Consider the following 18499-nt stretch of genomic DNA (forward strand, 5'->3'; position numbering starts at 1 on the left):
ACGGGCCACATTAAAAAAGAGAACGTTTTCGCTCTAAAGAGGGCATCATCAGTGTTCTAAGCCTAAAATAAGTATAACCATAATTAGTGAAGACAAGAGTAAAAAATTTAAAGGTTGACCAAGATAACAAATTAGGTTGTACTCACAAGCTCTACAGAGAAATTAACTCAACCACCCACATGCTCGTGATATAATCATATGATGCTTTGAGGTATATCTTTTTTAAATTTCAGCCATCGCCAGGGTTTAATATTATATAAGACACCAATGTAAGGCTTTTAGTCGGCATATTGTAAGCAGTGGCGGCTTGTCAGGCACACATTTATGGACACATAGATTTTTTTAAATATATAAGTTAATCAGGGTTGATGATATTCGTTTCTGTGAAATAAAAAAAATATCTGTGAGATAATACAGACCAAATTTTATTCATTGTTTTTAAAAGAATTCGAACGATCTGATACGTTAAGTGATCCCCTTGCGCTGTGCGAAAGTGACTTTTCAAATTAAGGATCCTAGCCAGCCATACACCCGACTGCGATTGTGTGAATTCATGGCCCGCTTCGGCTAGCCGTTTGCTTGTAATAAGACGCTATGGAATATAAGCCAATAGGCAACCAATTATACATTCCCCGTATTTATTTGAATGACAAGTACGGCAGAAAAACAATCCGCCGAGCACAGCGGTGATCTGCAAACGGCAACAAAACACGTACTTGGACGTTAAGAGGTGACTCATATTTGTTTGCAGAAATTGCTTGAAAATAACTCATATAATAATATTTGAGTTATCCTCCCACTCAAAAAGGTCCGGAACATTGTTTAAATAACCAAAATGTCAAAAAATGAAGGAAAAATTCGATTTTTTTCTTCATTTTTTGATTATAACTTTAAAAGTATTAATTTTCGAGAAAAGTTGCACTGACATAAAAGTTGCGTAATTGAATTTTCTACAATAAAGGATTAGCTAAAACTTTAAAAAATTGTCACCCTTGTTGCATAATAGAAATAAATTCGAAAAAATCATAAAAAACAAGTATTCGCATTTTACGTTTTTCAACCGTTTACGCTACACTTAAGACCTTCATAATTTTACCCAGAAAAACTATATCATATAATAAAAAAATACTGTGAATTTCATTAAGATCGATTCAATAGATTTTGCAAGATAAATTTTTCAGCTTTCGTAAAAAAATTTATTTTTTCAAAATGTTGAAGAACTGAAAATAAAGCAGACAGCAAGTTGAATTTATTTTTACGTATAGAGGAATACTGTACCTTTCTTCTATATGTAAAAAAATTCAATTTGCTATCTGCTTTATTGTCAGTACTGCAACATTTTGAAAAATTTAATTTTTTTGCAAAAGCTAGATTGCAAAATGTTTTGAATCGATCTTAATGAAATTTACATCATTGTTTTATTATATCATAAAGGTTTTCTGGTGAAAATATGAAGGTCGTAAGTGTTAGCATAAATGGTTGAAAAACGTAAAATGCGAATATTTATTTTTTATGTTTCTTTCGCAATTATTGCTGTATTGCAACAAGGATGACACTTTTTAAAATTTTCAACCAATCCTATATTGTAGGAAATTTAGTTACCCAACTTTTATGTCAGTGTAACTTTTCTCAGAAGTGAATACTTTAAAAGTTAAAATCAAAAAACGAAGAAAAAAATCGAAGTTTTTCTTAATTTTTTGACATTTTGATTATTTAAACAATGTTCCGGACCTTTTTGAGCGGAAGGATAACTCAATTATTATTTACAAGGAATTTTGAAAATATCTATTAGACAAGTTAATTAAAAATTATCCATCATTCTTTATTCAAATAAAATAAGAAAATGGATTCAGTTTTATATGCTGATCTAAATATTTTCGAAAGGTAGGATAAGTTACAAAATATGTTTAATTTTGTATACTGCGATTCATTAGGTACAACAAACTGTTCCCGAATTTAATAAATTATTGTGCTCAAATTCTGCCTCAAATGAACGGGATTTCTCTTGTCTCAAAAAAATCAAAACGTACTGTCGAAACACCATGAAACAAAAGAGAATGTCAAACTTGTCTCAAATGTCAATAGAAAAAAACTTTTAAAACCTCTCCAAAACAATAATAAATTTTACAATGACGTTATAACCCATTTTGCTACTTTAAAACAACATATACTAGAGTTAATTTATAAACAGGTTTACAAAAAAAATAAAACAAAACCAAAAATCTTCTATGAAATTGAAGCCTTTTAATTAGATGGCATACCTATCTGAGGAGACAAAACCTTGCCGACCCTGTCTCTAAAGCCACGAGCCGCCACTGATGGTAAGTCATGCTTTAATAGTACCTACTTCTTGTAACATTCAACGTGTATTGGTTTATTTATTTCTATTCTATAAATTTCTGTTGTGGCTTTACCGGTTTTATTCATCATTTTCGGTGTTGGTTCTAAGAATAAATTGGATCATTAGCAGAAATTTATATTTATGAATTAGAATGTACAAGTAAAAATTAATTTAAAAAATATTGTAACTGTAGTTAATTTTAATAATCCCTTACATTATTAGACATTTTTTGGCTCTAAAAAGAGCCGTTTTTTGTCAAAGATAACAGTAATACGATTAGTTATTACCATCTCCTACAACATTTTCAATCATTTGATGCACTTCTTTAATAGTCGTGCACAAACTCTGAATTTTGGGTCTTAAGTCATTACACTCTTCTTTAAGATCTTTATTTTTCTCTTCAATCTTTTGTTGCTGGTTACTCAACCGACTATTTTCGTTCAGTATACTAGTAATGTCACCTTCAAGCTTCAGAATCTTAGTATCTTGCCTTTGAATTTCGTTTCTGCAGTGTTGTACTTCATTGTCGTGTAATAGTTCAAGTAATACGAAGGTGTCGTTCTTTGCCTGAGATGCTCGTTGTAGTCGAAAATATTTATCATTAAGTATTTTAAAATTCTTAATGATCTCTTCCTTTGTCAAATTTTCCATATCTCCACTCAGTAGTTTATCCATATTAAGTTTCTGCTTTTGTAATGTTGAAAATCTGTTGACAATGTTAGACGTTAATCAACTGATTGACTTATGATGCTGTACCGAAAAATTGTATTATATTTATTAGTTTCCTAAGTGGTGGAGGTAGAAAAAGCGACCGTGGTTCGTACTACATAGATTGTCCAATCGGAGGCACCGCCCCCCGCCCACTACTTATAGCGTTATTATAATATACGATCAACAGTATGGTTTAGCAGTATTTTTTAGTAGTCCGGTGCCAGCCATCGGAAAAAGAAGACGTGCGAGCGGAGCGGTATAGCAGCCGTTGAAGTTGGAGTGGCTTGATTGTTGAACTTCTCAGTTCAGCCGTGAATGTAAGCACGGCAACACTCAAGCGCTTCTTACTCTCTGAGGCGCCAAGCAGAGGCAAAGGCTAATCTTCTGGATGTGGTGAACTTATGGAGTTATTGAAACGAACAGAAACGGACGACTACTAAACAGATACATAGAAAACAACGAAGACACAATGGCAATGGGCCCAGAAGAACCTACCCACTACCCAGGAAACGCACTTCCGACACACATCGACTTAGTTGTAGCCAAAAACCTAGGACTGCAATCAGAATTAATCACGCTGGACGAAGGATCAACTGACCACCACCCCATCCTACTAGAAATCGGAACATGGGAAGAGACAAACCCGCCAAAAAGAACAAAAAAGAAAATAAAGTGGACTAACTACAAAAGGTTAGTAAGTGAAGGAATAAACATAGTGCCAGTAATAAACAATCCAGAAGAAATAGAAGGAAAAGTCCTAGAGTTCGAAAATATCATCCAAGAGGCAATTAGAAACAGCACAACAGAGGAAGATGTCGAGATATTCATGGGAAGGTTCAAAGACATACCACAAGAAACACAAGAGTTGATAAGGGAAAAAAATAGAGCAAAGAAAACAGCAAGAAGAACAAGAAACAGAGTAGATAAATCCTGGGCAAATATTTTAAATAGGGAGGTCCAAACGGCCCTAAAACTCCACCGTAGCGAAAAATGGGACAACTTCGTACAAGAGATGGAAGAACAAGACTCAAACATGAGAAATGTCTGGAAGCTCCAGAAAATGCTGAGAAGCGACAGGAAACCCATCCCCCCACTACATGGAAGATACGGCATGGTATACACCATAGAAGACAAAGCAGAGGCGATGAGGACTACACTCGAAGATGAATGCAGACTGAACTTCCACCAAGACGAAGACGACGACTTCCTGGAAGAAGTCGAAGAACAAGAAGAAGGACCAGAAGACCCAGAGGACTTCATCCCCCCAACATCACCGGAAGAAATCAATGAACATATCAAAAATAGTTCACCGAGAAAAGCGCCTGGCCTCGACGAAATAACCAACAGAGCCCTAAAATATTTAATAGAAAAAGACTGTTTGACTTGTACACACTTCTATATAAATCTAAACGGGAACTGGTGTATGTTTTCAAAAGACTGATAGTGTGTAAATTAATTTATTAAATCAGCTAAGTACTTTCAGCATATTAATGCCATCATCAGAGCTATCCTATAAAAAGACTAAGTTGAAAAATCTTATTCATAAAAAATTATAAAGTGAAACTTACGTCTTATAGGTGTAAAAACCTCAAAAGAAGAGAAAACTTCGAACAAACACATTCTATATTTTAAAAATTAACCCAGGGATATAACCACTGGTTAGGGTAAAAAACCCTTAAATGTTAAAAATCACATTTAATGTGTTTTTTTTACAAAATGGCCACCATTCGTACAAAGAACAGCTGTTACTGACAATATTCAAAACGACAGCCTGCTGACGGAAACAATAGTTCCTAGCGACATCTGTGTTATTAAAATTATTTAAAATTTTTGAAAATGACTAAGTTGTCATATGTAGTTAACTAATTGGTATGACGTTAAAGTTAATATGAAAAACTAAAGTTAAATTTAAATGACAATTGTTAAGTTTAAATTAAAGTTAAATGTGAAAATAATCAAATTATCAAAGTATTATTAATTATTAAAAAAAACCAAACAACCAGTCAGTTCTGACCAAATATAGAAGTGAGATAGATGAAAACCAAGGAGAAGCACCGTTGGACAAGCTCAGAGTTCCAAAACTGTTTGAAAACAATATTATTATTAAAAAAGCCAAATCGAAAATATTTAATTTAATTGTAATCAATGAAAGAAAATTCAAATATGTTATAAAGTAATGTTCAAAAAACTAGAGCAATTGTTGGGCATGCTGAATATAACAGTATTAAAGAAACTTCTTAAAGATTGGATCAAATTTACAATTTAATTGAACCTGGGTGTTAACACAATTTTGAGGATTTCTTTTTAATTCCCTGCTAATTTCTAAGTCTTCTAATAAATTCATTTTTGTATAGTTGTTAATGGGTATACTATGTAGAATCCTACTATCTCTTTGGGGACTGAAGTTATGTTTAGAAGCATGTAAGTGATTGCCAAAACTAGATTTGTCAATCTTAGACAAATGTTCTTTGATGCGTGTTTCCAAAGGTCGCATAGTTCTCCCCACATAGGTAACAGGGCAGTCTCCACAGGACAATTTGTATATACCACTTTTTGATGTTTTTCCAATTTTATCTTTGGTGTGAGAAAAAATAGATTTGATATTTTCCTTACATTTGAATGATAGTTTAAGGTTGGGGATGTTATTTAGGATTTTGGCTATATTATCTGAAGGATAACCTATGTATGATATTGATCTATACATAACTGCTGTAGTGGAATTATTAAGAACAGGATTGTAAGCTAGGGATCTATTCCTTTTACTCCTTAATTTGTTGAGGATGTTATCAACTAAAGTAGGGGAGTAACCATTACTATATGCAAGTTGTTTGATAATATCTAATTCTGAATTGAAATTAGTATCTGATAATGGTAGACTAAGTAAACGATGGATGTAGCAATAAAAGGAAGCCATCTTCTGTTGAAAGGGATGGTTAGAAGATCTAGGGATGGTATGGTCAGTCTGAGTAGGTTTTCTAAAGACTGAAAAAATTAATTTACTGTCCATCCTAGTTAAAGTAAGGTCTAGAAAATTTATAGACTTGTTGGACTCGGTTTCTAGAGTGAAATTTATAGCTGGATGTAAATTGTTGAGCAAATAAAGAATATTTTCAGCATCTGTAGAATTGCCATCTATAATAGCCAATACATCATCAACATACCTGAACCAGTATAAGATTTTTTGGAAAGAGTTTTGGTTCGAAGAATTATTATCAAATATGTTAACCTCGAGGTTGTTAAGAAACAAATCTGCTAGCAAAGGTGATAAAGGATTCCCCATTGCCAAGCCTTGTGCTTGTCTATAAATAATATCGTTAAAGGTGAAGAAATCTTGCGATAAACAAAATTTAAGTAAATCCAACAAGTGAGGAATTGAAACTCTATTAATATTACTTTTAATAAGTAAATCCTCCACTAAAGGAATGGTTTCATCTCTAGGTACATTAGTAAACAAATTACTTACATCAAAAGAAACTAGAAAGAAGTCTCTAGGTAAGTTTAAAACTGACAGCTTATTTACTAAATCGGTAGAATTTTTGACAGAATAAGAAGGTTGTAAAGTTATTGTAGATTGTAAAATGGAATTAATGAATTTAGACAATGTAACAACTGGTGTGTTGTAAAAGCTAACCACTGGTCTCATAGGAACATTCGGTTTGTGAATTTTTGGTAAACCATATAGTCTAGGTATTTGAGGATTTGACAAAATGAAGGTTTTTTCTTTCGTTTTATGTAATTGTAGGAAATCTTTATGTTTAGATAAGGTATTTTTTAGGTTAGTGATTAATTTATTTAGAGGATTTCTATCTAAAATGTCAAAGTTGTTATTTCTTAAAAACTCTTCAGTTTTCTGAACATAATCACTATGATGCATGATGATGAGGCAGTTGCCTTTGTCAGCTTTAGTTATGATGAGGTTATTACTTTTCAGTTTGAAGGATAATTGTCTAATCAAATGGAGTTGTTTAAAACATTTGGTTTTAATGTTATTAACATTGTTATTAAATTTGATCAGATCTTTTTGTAAAGAAAGAAAACAATTGCTTTTTAAGTTAGTTTTAGAAATGTTGTCTAAAGGTAAGCTTTCTATTACGGTATCAATGTCAACTGAAAATTCCTCAACCATTTTATTGTTAAAAGGTACTAGAGTAGAGAATTTTAACCCGTTGGACAGAAAATCAAGTTCTTTATTAGTGAAAGAGCAAGTTGACAAGTTAACTGTACGTTTGTGAAATCTAAACTTAAAGGAACCCATCAATCTATTAGTGTTTTGACTATTACTGTTGAGATTATTTTTCTTTTTTATCAAATTGTGAAGCTTGTTATTTACTCTATTGAATTTGGACTGTTTTATGTACTCTAAATTATCTAAATGATTGGCTATGGAATCTCTGAAATTATCAAACGGAACCTCTCTTACAATGTTGTCATAAAGTATTTTAAGCTGAACATTAATCTTATCTAAATGAGCATGATGTTTACAAAGTTCTTTTTGAAGAAATTTCCTTTCTATTTGTGACTTAAAATTAAGAGTAGCAGTGGAAGGTACCTTACATTTTGCAAAAGTTGGTGTAACTTTGAATTTAAATGTAAGTAAATGTAAATTTTTGCAAAATGTAAGGTACCTTCCACTGCTACTCTTAATTTTAAGTCACAAATAGAAAGGAAATTTCTTCAAAAAGAACTTTGTAAACATCATGCTCATTTAGATAAGATTAATGTTCAGCTTAAAATACTTTATGACAACATTGTAAGAGAGGTTCCGTTTGATAATTTCAGAGATTCCATAGCCAATCATTTAGATAATTTAGAGTACATAAAACAGTCCAAATTCAATAGAGTAAATAACAAGCTTCACAATTTGATAAAAAAGAAAAATAATCTCAACAGTAATAGTCAAAACACTAATAGATTGATGGGTTCCTTTAAGTTTAGATTTCACAAACGTACAGTTAACTTGTCAACTTGCTCTTTCACTAATAAAGAACTTGATTTTCTGTCCAACGGGTTAAAATTCTCTACTCTAGTACCTTTTAACAATAAAATGGTTGAGGAATTTTCAGTTGACATTGATACCGTAATAGAAAGCTTACCTTTAGACAACATTTCTAAAACTAACTTAAAAAGCAATTGTTTTCTTTCTTTACAAAAAGATCTGATCAAATTTAATAACAATGTTAATAACATTAAAACCAAATGTTTTAAACAACTCCATTTGATTAGACAATTATCCTTCAAACTGAAAAGTAATAACCTCATCATAACTAAAGCTGACAAAGGCAACTGCCTCATCATCATGCATCATAGTGATTATGTTCAGAAAACTGAAGAGTTTTTAAGAAATAACAACTTTGACATTTTAGATAGAAATCCTCTAAATAAATTAATCACTAACCTAAAAAATACCTTATCTAAACATAAAGATTTCCTACAATTACATAAAACGAAAGAAAAAACCTTCATTTTGTCAAATCCTCAAATACCTAGACTATATGGTTTACCAAAAATTCACAAACCGAATGTTCCTATGAGACCAGTGGTTAGCTTTTACAACACACCAGTTGTTACATTGTCTAAATTCATTAATTCCATTTTACAATCTACAATAACTTTACAACCTTCTTATTCTGTCAAAAATTCTACCGATTTAGTAAATAAGCTGTCAGTTTTAAACTTACCTAGAGACTTCTTTCTAGTTTCTTTTGATGTAAGTAATTTGTTTACTAATGTACCTAGAGATGAAACCATTCCTTTAGTGGAGGATTTACTTATTAAAAGTAATATTAATAGAGTTTCAATTCCTCACTTGTTGGATTTACTTAAATTTTGTTTATCGCAAGATTTCTTCACCTTTAACGATATTATTTATAGACAAGCACAAGGCTTGGCAATGGGGAATCCTTTATCACCTTTGCTAGCAGATTTGTTTCTTAACAACCTCGAGGTTAACATATTTGATAATAATTCTTCGAACCAAAACTCTTTCCAAAAAATCTTATACTGGTTCAGGTATGTTGATGATGTATTGGCTATTATAGATGGCAATTCTACAGATGCTGAAAATATTCTTTATTTGCTCAACAATTTACATCCAGCTATAAATTTCACTCTAGAAACCGAGTCCAACAAGTCTATAAATTTTCTAGACCTTACTTTAACTAGGATGGACAGTAAATTAATTTTTTCAGTCTTTAGAAAACCTACTCAGACTGACCATACCATCCCTAGATCTTCTAACCATCCCTTTCAACAGAAGATGGCTTCCTTTTATTGCTACATCCATCGTTTACTTAGTCTACCATTATCAGATACTAATTTCAATTCAGAATTAGATATTATCAAACAACTTGCATATAGTAATGGTTACTCCCCTACTTTAGTTGATAACATCCTCAACAAATTAAGGAGTAAAAGGAATAGATCCCTAGCTTACAATCCTGTTCTTAATAATTCCACTACAGCAGTTATGTATAGATCAATATCATACATAGGTTATCCTTCAGATAATATAGCCAAAATCCTAAATAACATCCCCAACCTTAAACTATCATTCAAATGTAAGGAAAATATCAAATCTATTTTTTCTCACACCAAAGATAAAATTGGAAAAACATCAAAAAGTGGTATATACAAATTGTCCTGTGGAGACTGCCCTGTTACCTATGTGGGGAGAACTATGCGACCTTTGGAAACACGCATCAAAGAACATTTGTCTAAGATTGACAAATCTAGTTTTGGCAATCACTTACATGCTTCTAAACATAACTTCAGTCCCCAAAGAGATAGTAGGATTCTACATAGTATACCCATTAACAACTATACAAAAATGAATTTATTAGAAGACTTAGAAATTAGCAGGGAATTAAAAAGAAATCCTCAAAATTGTGTTAACACCCAGGTTCAATTAAATTGTAAATTTGATCCAATCTTTAAGAAGTTTCTTTAATACTGTTATATTCAGCATGCCCAACAATTGCTCTAGTTTTTTGAACATTACTTTATAACATATTTGAATTTTCTTTCATTGATTACAATTAAATTAAATATTTTCGATTTGGCTTTTTTAATAATAATATTGTTTTCAAACAGTTTTGGAACTCTGAGCTTGTCCAACGGTGCTTCTCCTTGGTTTTCATCTATCTCACTTCTATATTTGGTCAGAACTGACTGGTTGTTTGGTTTTTTTTAATAATTAATAATACTTTGATAATTTGATTATTTTCACATTTAACTTTAATTTAAACTTAACAATTGTCATTTAAATTTAACTTTAGTTTTTCATATTAACTTTAACGTCATACCAATTAGTTAACTACATATGACAACTTAGTCATTTTCAAAAATTTTAAATAATTTTAATAACACAGATGTCGCTAGGAACTATTGTTTCCGTCAGCAGGCTGTCGTTTTGAATATTGTCAGTAACAGCTGTTCTTTGTACGAATGGTGGCCATTTTGTAAAAAAAACACATTAAATGTGATTTTTAACATTTAAGGGTTTTTTACCCTAACCAGTGGTTATATCCCTGGGTTAATTTTTAAAATATAGAATGTGTTTGTTCGAAGTTTTCTCTTCTTTTGAGGTTTTTACACCTATAAGACGTAAGTTTCACTTTATAATTTTTTATGAATAAGATTTTTCAACTTAGTCTTTTTATAGGATAGCTCTGATGATGGCATTAATATGCTGAAAGTACTTAGCTGATTTAATAAATTAATTTACACACTATCAGTCTTTTGAAAACATACACCAGTTCCCGTTTAGATTTAACCTAAAATATTTGCCCAGAAAAGCTATAGTGTATTTCACAAATATTATAAACGCAATATTAAGATTCAAGACATTCCCAAACAGATGGAAAGAGGCCCGTGTCATCATGATTCCAAAACCTGGCAAGAATCACACATTCCCACAGAACTACAGGCCAATTAGCTTACTTCCAGCGATCAGCAAGATAGTGGAAAGAATCATCCTCAGCAGACTGCAAGCGGAAACAACCCGACTAAATATCATCCCAGAGGCTCAATTCGGATTTAGAGCAGAGCACTCCAGCGAACTACAAGTCCTCAGGCTAACCGAGTACATAGCAGCCGGTTTCAATGATAAGCAGTACACTGGAGCAGCGTTCCTGGATGTAAGCAAGGCATTCGACAGAGTCTGGCACAAGGGGCTCCTATTCAAAATGCGGGATTACGGGTACAGCGGAGCGATGACGAGGCTAATCTCGTCGTACTTGGGCGGCCGGAGGTTCAGGATTCGGATAGGACAAGTCCTGTCCGAACTCGGAATCCCGGAGGCTGGAGTACCACAGGGAGCGGTCCTGTCACCCCTGCTGTACACGATATACACCGCAGATGTACCTAGAACACCAGGTACCCTCATGAGCCTCTACGCCGACGATACAGCAATAGCGGCCAAGCATAGAAACGCAGATATAGCAGTGACCAACCTACAAACTGCACTAGAAGAAATTGAAGCATGGTGTATCAAATGGAAGATAGCCATAAATTCAGAGAAAACACAAGCGGTTCTATACAAGAAAGGGAGACAGCAGCCAGAGGAACAATTGAGGGTGCAGAACAGGCCCATCGAGTGGAAAAACGAAGCCAAATACCTAGGAGTCATTATGGATAAAGGATTAACCTTCCAAAAACACGTAGAAGCCACAGTCCAGAAGGCCAACATAGCAAGAGCGAATCTAAGAGGACTCACAGGCAGAAAAAGTAAACTAACACTCAAAACAAGGTTAAGATTGATAAATAGTATAATCCTACCGGTATTAACTTATGCGTCTCTCGCATGGGGACACGTATGTAATACACACAAGAAGAAGATCCAAGCAGTCCATAACAACAGCTTGAGGGAGGCCGTCAGAGTCCCAAGATATGTAGCTGAAAGATTCCTGTTCAGAGAACTCCAACAGGTGAGAGTCACAGAAACCATGACAGACAAGGCAAGGGTCAAATTCGCAGAGTTAGAACATCACCCAAATTACATACTGCGAGAGACGCTAAGATACGACGAGTTCCACCGATGGAAGCACAGACGCCCGAAACAACAAATTATAGGATAAACTAAAAGTGATAAGAAGTGATAGTAGTGTGTTCGTAGCTCGAAACAAGTGCCGAAGATAGCGTTACCCACGAAGTCCAAGTACCACGACCACCTCCAAGGTAAGCAAATATTAGAAAATTAGAAGGGCCTTAAGCCCCCAAAAAAATTTATATAAAATAAAAAATGGCGAAAGCCCCCAAAAAAATTAAAAAAACCAAAAACACATAAAAATTAGAGCATCGAGTCATCGGGCGGGGCCCAGCAGGGCCCAACAGGGCTCAGTGGGGCTCGGCACGATGACTCGGGGCCCAAGCAAGCAATTTTTAGTACCGCGGATAAGTTATTAAGAAGATAAAGGCATAGAGCGCATCACGCTGGGCCTAGTTTTTTGCATTCGATTAGGGTACCACAGTGGAATCTTATTACCCAGGGTTCCATTGTGAAGAGCATTTGGCTACGATAGTTGTGCCTCCATCGCGCATCAGCGTGCTATGGGGGGGAAAGGGATGGCCTGGGGCATTGGAGCGAGGTGGGGTGATCCCTGTATAACTCGGGTCAAAACACCTCGCCCCAATGACTTGTTACACCCGAATGTACTCCTTCGAGAGGGTGAACAAATCCCACAGGTTGGGTTAAATCAAATTGCTTGCTTGCTTGCTTGTAAAGCATCATCAGTTAATCATTATCATCATTACAACAGCAAGACGATAGCGATATGATTATCATACACAGTGAAGATATGGAAAATTTTACAAAGGAGGAAATTATTCAGAATTTTAGTATACTGAGAGATAAATATTTAGAACAACTACGAGTAAATGAGGAACAGCAAGATACCTTCAGATTACTTAAACTATTACGCGAAAATGAAATGCAGCACTACACAAACAAAATTCAAATGCAAGATACCCATATTTTGAAGCTTGAAGGTGACATTAAAAGTCTACGGGAGAAAACAGTCAGTTAAGTAAAGACCAGCAAGAGAATGACGAGAAAAATAAATGTTTTAAAGAGGAGTGTAATGACTTAAGAACCTCATTGCTATGTTCGATCAAAAACATTAAGAAAGTCAGACATAATATTGAAACTCTTCGTCACCATGCAGATACTGATAGTTAATCGCAATGCTGATATTAAAAAAAAACGGCCCTTTTCAGGGCCAAAAGTTTTTAATAATGTATAGGAATTGATTATAATTAACCACACTTACTCTAATAATTTTATATTACTCATGTTATTTATATTTTAATAAAGCATTACCTTGTTAGAAAATTAGAAACGCGCCATCTATTCTGACAAAGGTGGGTGTAATTTTTACGCACGTAAGAAGTTATATGTAGCTACTTCTATTATTATGATATCAACGCAAAAAGAATATTTGAATCAGTTAGTTGAATTTTTAGTTAAATACTAAACTGATACGAATACTTAAAATGATAGTAAAATTTAAAAAAAAAAATACCGAAAGGGTACACCAGGGAAATAAGGCAAAAATATACCATGCTCGGGACACTTGAGTAGCCAGGTTGCAAATGGGTTTTTTGGGTACTATATACCTAATACATTATAAATACAAAAAATGCCCGTCAAAGCTTGGACGAGAAATTTAGTTATTAACAAATAAGGGTCAAAAATGAGAGTTTTTTCGTTTAAATCGCTACAGGAAAAAATAGGGTAATTAAATGTCTTATTTATAATATTTTTCGGTGTTCGGACGAATCAATGTTCTGTCCATTTCTAGGTAACAATGGAATAAAACTGATACCAACAAAATAAATTATTTTGACTCAAGACAAAAAATTTTAAATTTAGTAATCACTGTAATAGCCATAGTCAAATATTATCAAACATTAGACAATAATAGGTACGTTCCCAAGCAAGCGGTCACCCATCCAAACACTAACCACTGCTTGACTTCGGTGTTCGAGCGAATTAATGTGCTATGCCCATTTCTAGGTAATAATGGAAGACAATTGATACCAAAATGAATTATTTTTACTGAAAACACAAAAATTATAAAAATCTATAAGGAAAAATTTAGCTGGCTGTATACCAGTAATTACAAAAATTGAAGAAAAAGATCTTCTGTATAAAACGAATATTTATTTGAAAACCCTAATAACGGGCCACATTAAAAAAGAGAACGTTTTCGCTCTAAAGAGGGCATCATCAGTGTTCTAAGCCTAAAATAAGTATAACCATAATTAGTGAAGACAAAAGTAAAAAATTTAAAGGTTGACCAAGATAACAAATTAGGTTGTACTCACAAGCTCTACAGAGAAATTAACTCAACCACCCACATGCTCGTGATATAATCATATGATGCTTTGAGGTATATCTTTTTTAAATTTCAGCCACCGCCAGGGTTTAATATTATATAAGACACCAATGTAAGGCTTTTAGTCGGCATATTGTAAGCAGTGGCGGCTTGTCAGGCACACATTTATGGACACATAGATTTTTTTAAATATATAAGTTAATCAGGGTTGATGATATTCGTTTCTGTGAAATAAAAAAAATATCTGTGAGATAATACAGACCAAATTTTATTCATTGTTTTTAAAAGAATTCGAACGATCTGATACGTTAAGTGATCCCCTTGCGCTGTGCGAAAGTGACTTTTCAAATTAAGGATCCTAGCCAGCCATACACCCGACTGCGATTGTGTGAATTCATGGCCCGCTTCGGCTAGCCGTTTGCTTGTAATAAGACGCTATGGAATATAAGCCAATAGGCAACCAATTATACATTCCCCGTATTTATTTGAATGACAAGTACGGCAGAAAAACAATCCGCCGAGCACAGCGGTGATCTGCAAACGGCAACAAAACACGTACTTGGACGTTGAGAGGTGACTCATATTTGTTTGCAGAAATTGCTTGAAAATAACTCATATAATAATATTTGAGTTATCCTCCCACTCAAAAAGGTCCGGAACATTGTTTAAATAACCAAAATGTCAAAAAATGAAGGAAAAATTCGATTTTTTTCTTCATTTTTTGATTATAACTTTAAAAGTATTAATTTTCGAGAAAAGTTGCACTGACATAAAAGTTGCGTAATTGAATTTTCTACAATAAAGGATTAGCTAAAACTTTAAAAAATTGTCACCCTTGTTGCATAATAGAAATAAATTCGAAAAAATCATAAAAAACAAGTATTCGCATTTTACGTTTTTCAACCGTTTACGCTACACTTAAGACCTTCGTAATTTTACCCAGAAAAACTATATCATATAATAAAAAAATACTGTGAATTTCATTAAGATCGATTCAATAGATTTTGCAAGATAAATTTTTCAGCTTTCGTAAAAAAATTTATTTTTTCAAAATGTTGAAGAACTGAAAATAAAGCAGACAGCAAGTTGAATTTATTTTTACGTATAGAGGAATACTGTACCTTTCTTCTATATGTAAAAAAATTCAATTTGCTATCTGCTTTATTGTCAGTACTGCAACATTTTGAAAAATTTAATTTTTTTGCAAAAGCTAGATTGCAAAATGTTTTGAATCGATCTTAATGAAATTTACATCATTGTTTTATTATATCATAAAGGTTTTCTGGTGAAAATATGAAGGTCGTAAGTGTTAGCATAAATGGTTGAAAAACGTAAAATGCGAATACTTATTTTTTATGTTTCTTTCGCAATTATTGCTGTATTGCAACAAGGATGACACTTTTTAAAATTTTCAACCAATCCTATATTGTAGGAAATTTAGTTACCCAACTTTTATGTCAGTGTAACTTTTCTCAGAAGTGAATACTTTAAAAGTTAAAATCAAAAAACGAAGAAAAAAATCGAAGTTTTTCTTAATTTTTTGACATTTTGATTATTTAAACAATGTTCCGGACCTTTTTGAGCGGAAGGATAACTCAATTATTATTTACAAGGAATTTTGAAAATATCTATTAGACAAGTTAATTAAAAATTATCCATCATTCTTTATTCAAATAAAATAAGAAAATGGATTCAGTTTTATATGCTGATCTAAATATTTTCGAAAGGTGGGATAAGTTACAAAATATGTTTAATTTTGTATACTGCGATTCATTAGGTACAACAAACTGTTCCCGAATTTAATAAATTATTGTGCTCAAATTCTGCCTCAAATGAACGGGATTTCTCTTGTCTCAAAAAAATCAAAACGTACTGTCGAAACACCATGAAACAAAAGAGAATGTCAAACTTGTCTCAAATGTCAATAGAAAAAAACTTTTAAAACCTCTCCAAAACAATAATAAATTTTACAATGACGTTATAACCCATTTTGCTACTTTAAAACAACATATACTAGAGTTAATTTATAAACAGGTTTACAAAAAAAATAAAACAAAACCAAAAATCTTCTATGAAATTGAAGCCTTTTAATTAGATGGCATACCTATCTGAGGAGACAAAACCTTGCCGACCCTGTCTCTAAAGCCACGAGCCGCCACTGATGGTAAGTCATGCTTTAATAGTACCTACTTCTTGTAACATTCAACGTGTATTGGTTTATTTATTTCTATTCTATAAATTTCTGTTGTGGCTTTACCGGTTTTATTCATCATTTTCGGTGTTGGTTCTAAGAATAAATTGGATCATTAGCAGAAATTTATATTTATGAATTAGAATGTACAAGTAAAAATTAATTTAAAAAATATTGTAACTGTAGTTAATTTTAATAATCCCTTACATTATTAGACATTTTTTGGCTCTAAAAAGAGCCGTTTTTTGTCAAAGATAACAGTAATACGATTAGTTATTACCATCTCCTACAACATTTTCAATCATTTGATGCACTTCTTTAATAGTCGTGCACAAACTCTGAATTTTGGGTCTTAAGTCATTACACTCTTCTTTAAGATCTTTATTTTTCTCTTCAATCTTTTGTTGCTGGTTACTCAACCGACTATTTTCGTTCAGTATACTAGTAATGTCACCTTCAAGCTTCAGAATCTTAGTATCTTGCCTTTGAATTTCGTTTCTGCAGTGTTGTACTTCATTGTCGTGTAATAGTTCAAGTAATACGAAGGTGTCGTTCTTTGCCTGAGATGCTCGTTGTAGTCGAAAATATTTATCATTAAGTATTTTAAAATTCTTAATGATCTCTTCCTTTGTCAAATTTTCCATATCTCCACTCAGTAGTTTATCCATATTAAGTTTCTGCTTTTGTAATGTTGAAAATCTGTTGACAATGTTAGACGTTAATCAACTGATTGACTTATGATGCTGTACCGAAAAATTGTATTATATTTATTAGTTTCCTAAGTGGTGGAGGTAGAAAAAGCGACCGTGGTTCGTACTACATAGATTGTCCAATCGGAGGCACCGCCCCCCGCCCACTACTTATAGCGTTATTATAATATACGATCAACAGTATGGTTTAGCAGTATTTTTTAGTAGTCCGGTGCCAGCCATCGGAAAAAGAAGACGTGCGAGCGGAGCGGTATAGCAGCCGTTGAAGTTGGAGTGGCTTGATTGTTGAACTTCTCAGTTCAGCCGTGAATGTAAGCACGGCAACACTCAAGCGCTTCTTACTCTCTGAGGCGCCAAGCAGAGGCAAAGGCTAATCTTCTGGATGTGGTGAACTTATGGAGGTATTGGATTCTCTGAGACGCTACAGCTAGATATTGGTTACCAGAAGAAGCAAAACAGAATCGACGTAAGCCCGTCACGGGATTTCTACTGTGCCTTCGTAAGGGTGTCGACACTGCAAGGTGTAGTTTTGTAGGAAACTACATCAGGCAGCCCCGGCCCCTTGGGTTGGTAGAACGAGGAACCCTAATCAACGAAGAAATCGACGTAAAGACAGATTAAGATTAGTAAAATGGGAGAAATTAACCAGAGGATTAACCAAATAAAAATTGATCAGATTCGCCAGCAAGATCAAGGAAACATAAATCCCATAAAAAATACGTAATTATAAAAATGCCACAAGGAAATAGCTTCAGAAAAACATAAATAGGTTTAAAAAACACAGGTCAGAAGTAGCTAAACTTAAAGCAGAATATACTAAAGGCAACTTTGACATTGAAGTCTATAACCAGAAAATGGATGAGCTGCAAAAAATTCTACACGGCTCTTAATAGCAAACTCAACTACTTTCTCTAAAGCAACGGCATTTTTAAAGGCCAAAAATTTATAAATATGTAGAATTACTTATTAGTACAATTGCCGTTTTCAAGATCTCGCCAATTCAAAATTGAGGCCACTGCTTCACTTGAAATAAGATTGTTACCAAGATCTCAAGGCGCAAAAATTAGAAAATAGTAGGGTAGTTCCTAAGCCGTCATCCATCCACTGCTTGACTTCGGTGTTCGGACGAATCAATGTGCCATTTCCAGGTACTAACATTGTTTTCACTTGCTACAAGAAGGCTCTTTTTAGAGCGACAAATATTTGAATATGT

General features: G+C 33.3%; 1 protein-coding gene across 1 annotated transcript; it reads right to left on the reverse strand.

Annotated features, from left to right (window-relative positions):
* Nucleotides 1–4415: 4415 nt before the first annotated feature.
* On the reverse strand, nt 4416–7633 carry LOC126892977 (uncharacterized). The gene is made up of 2 exons (XM_050662929.1): nt 4621–7633; nt 4416–4562 (listed from the first exon to the last, which is right to left on the reverse strand). The coding sequence occupies exon 1, from the start codon at nt 7305–7307 to the stop codon at nt 5277–5279; it is 2031 nt and encodes a 676-aa protein (XP_050518886.1). The 5' UTR covers nt 7308–7633; the 3' UTR covers nt 4416–4562; nt 4621–5276.
* Nucleotides 7634–18499: the final 10866 nt, after the last annotated feature.

This window comes from Diabrotica virgifera, chromosome 9, assembly GCF_917563875.1.
Source record: "Diabrotica virgifera virgifera chromosome 9, PGI_DIABVI_V3a".
In the NCBI taxonomy this organism is placed as follows: Eukaryota; Metazoa; Arthropoda; class Insecta; order Coleoptera; family Chrysomelidae; genus Diabrotica; species Diabrotica virgifera.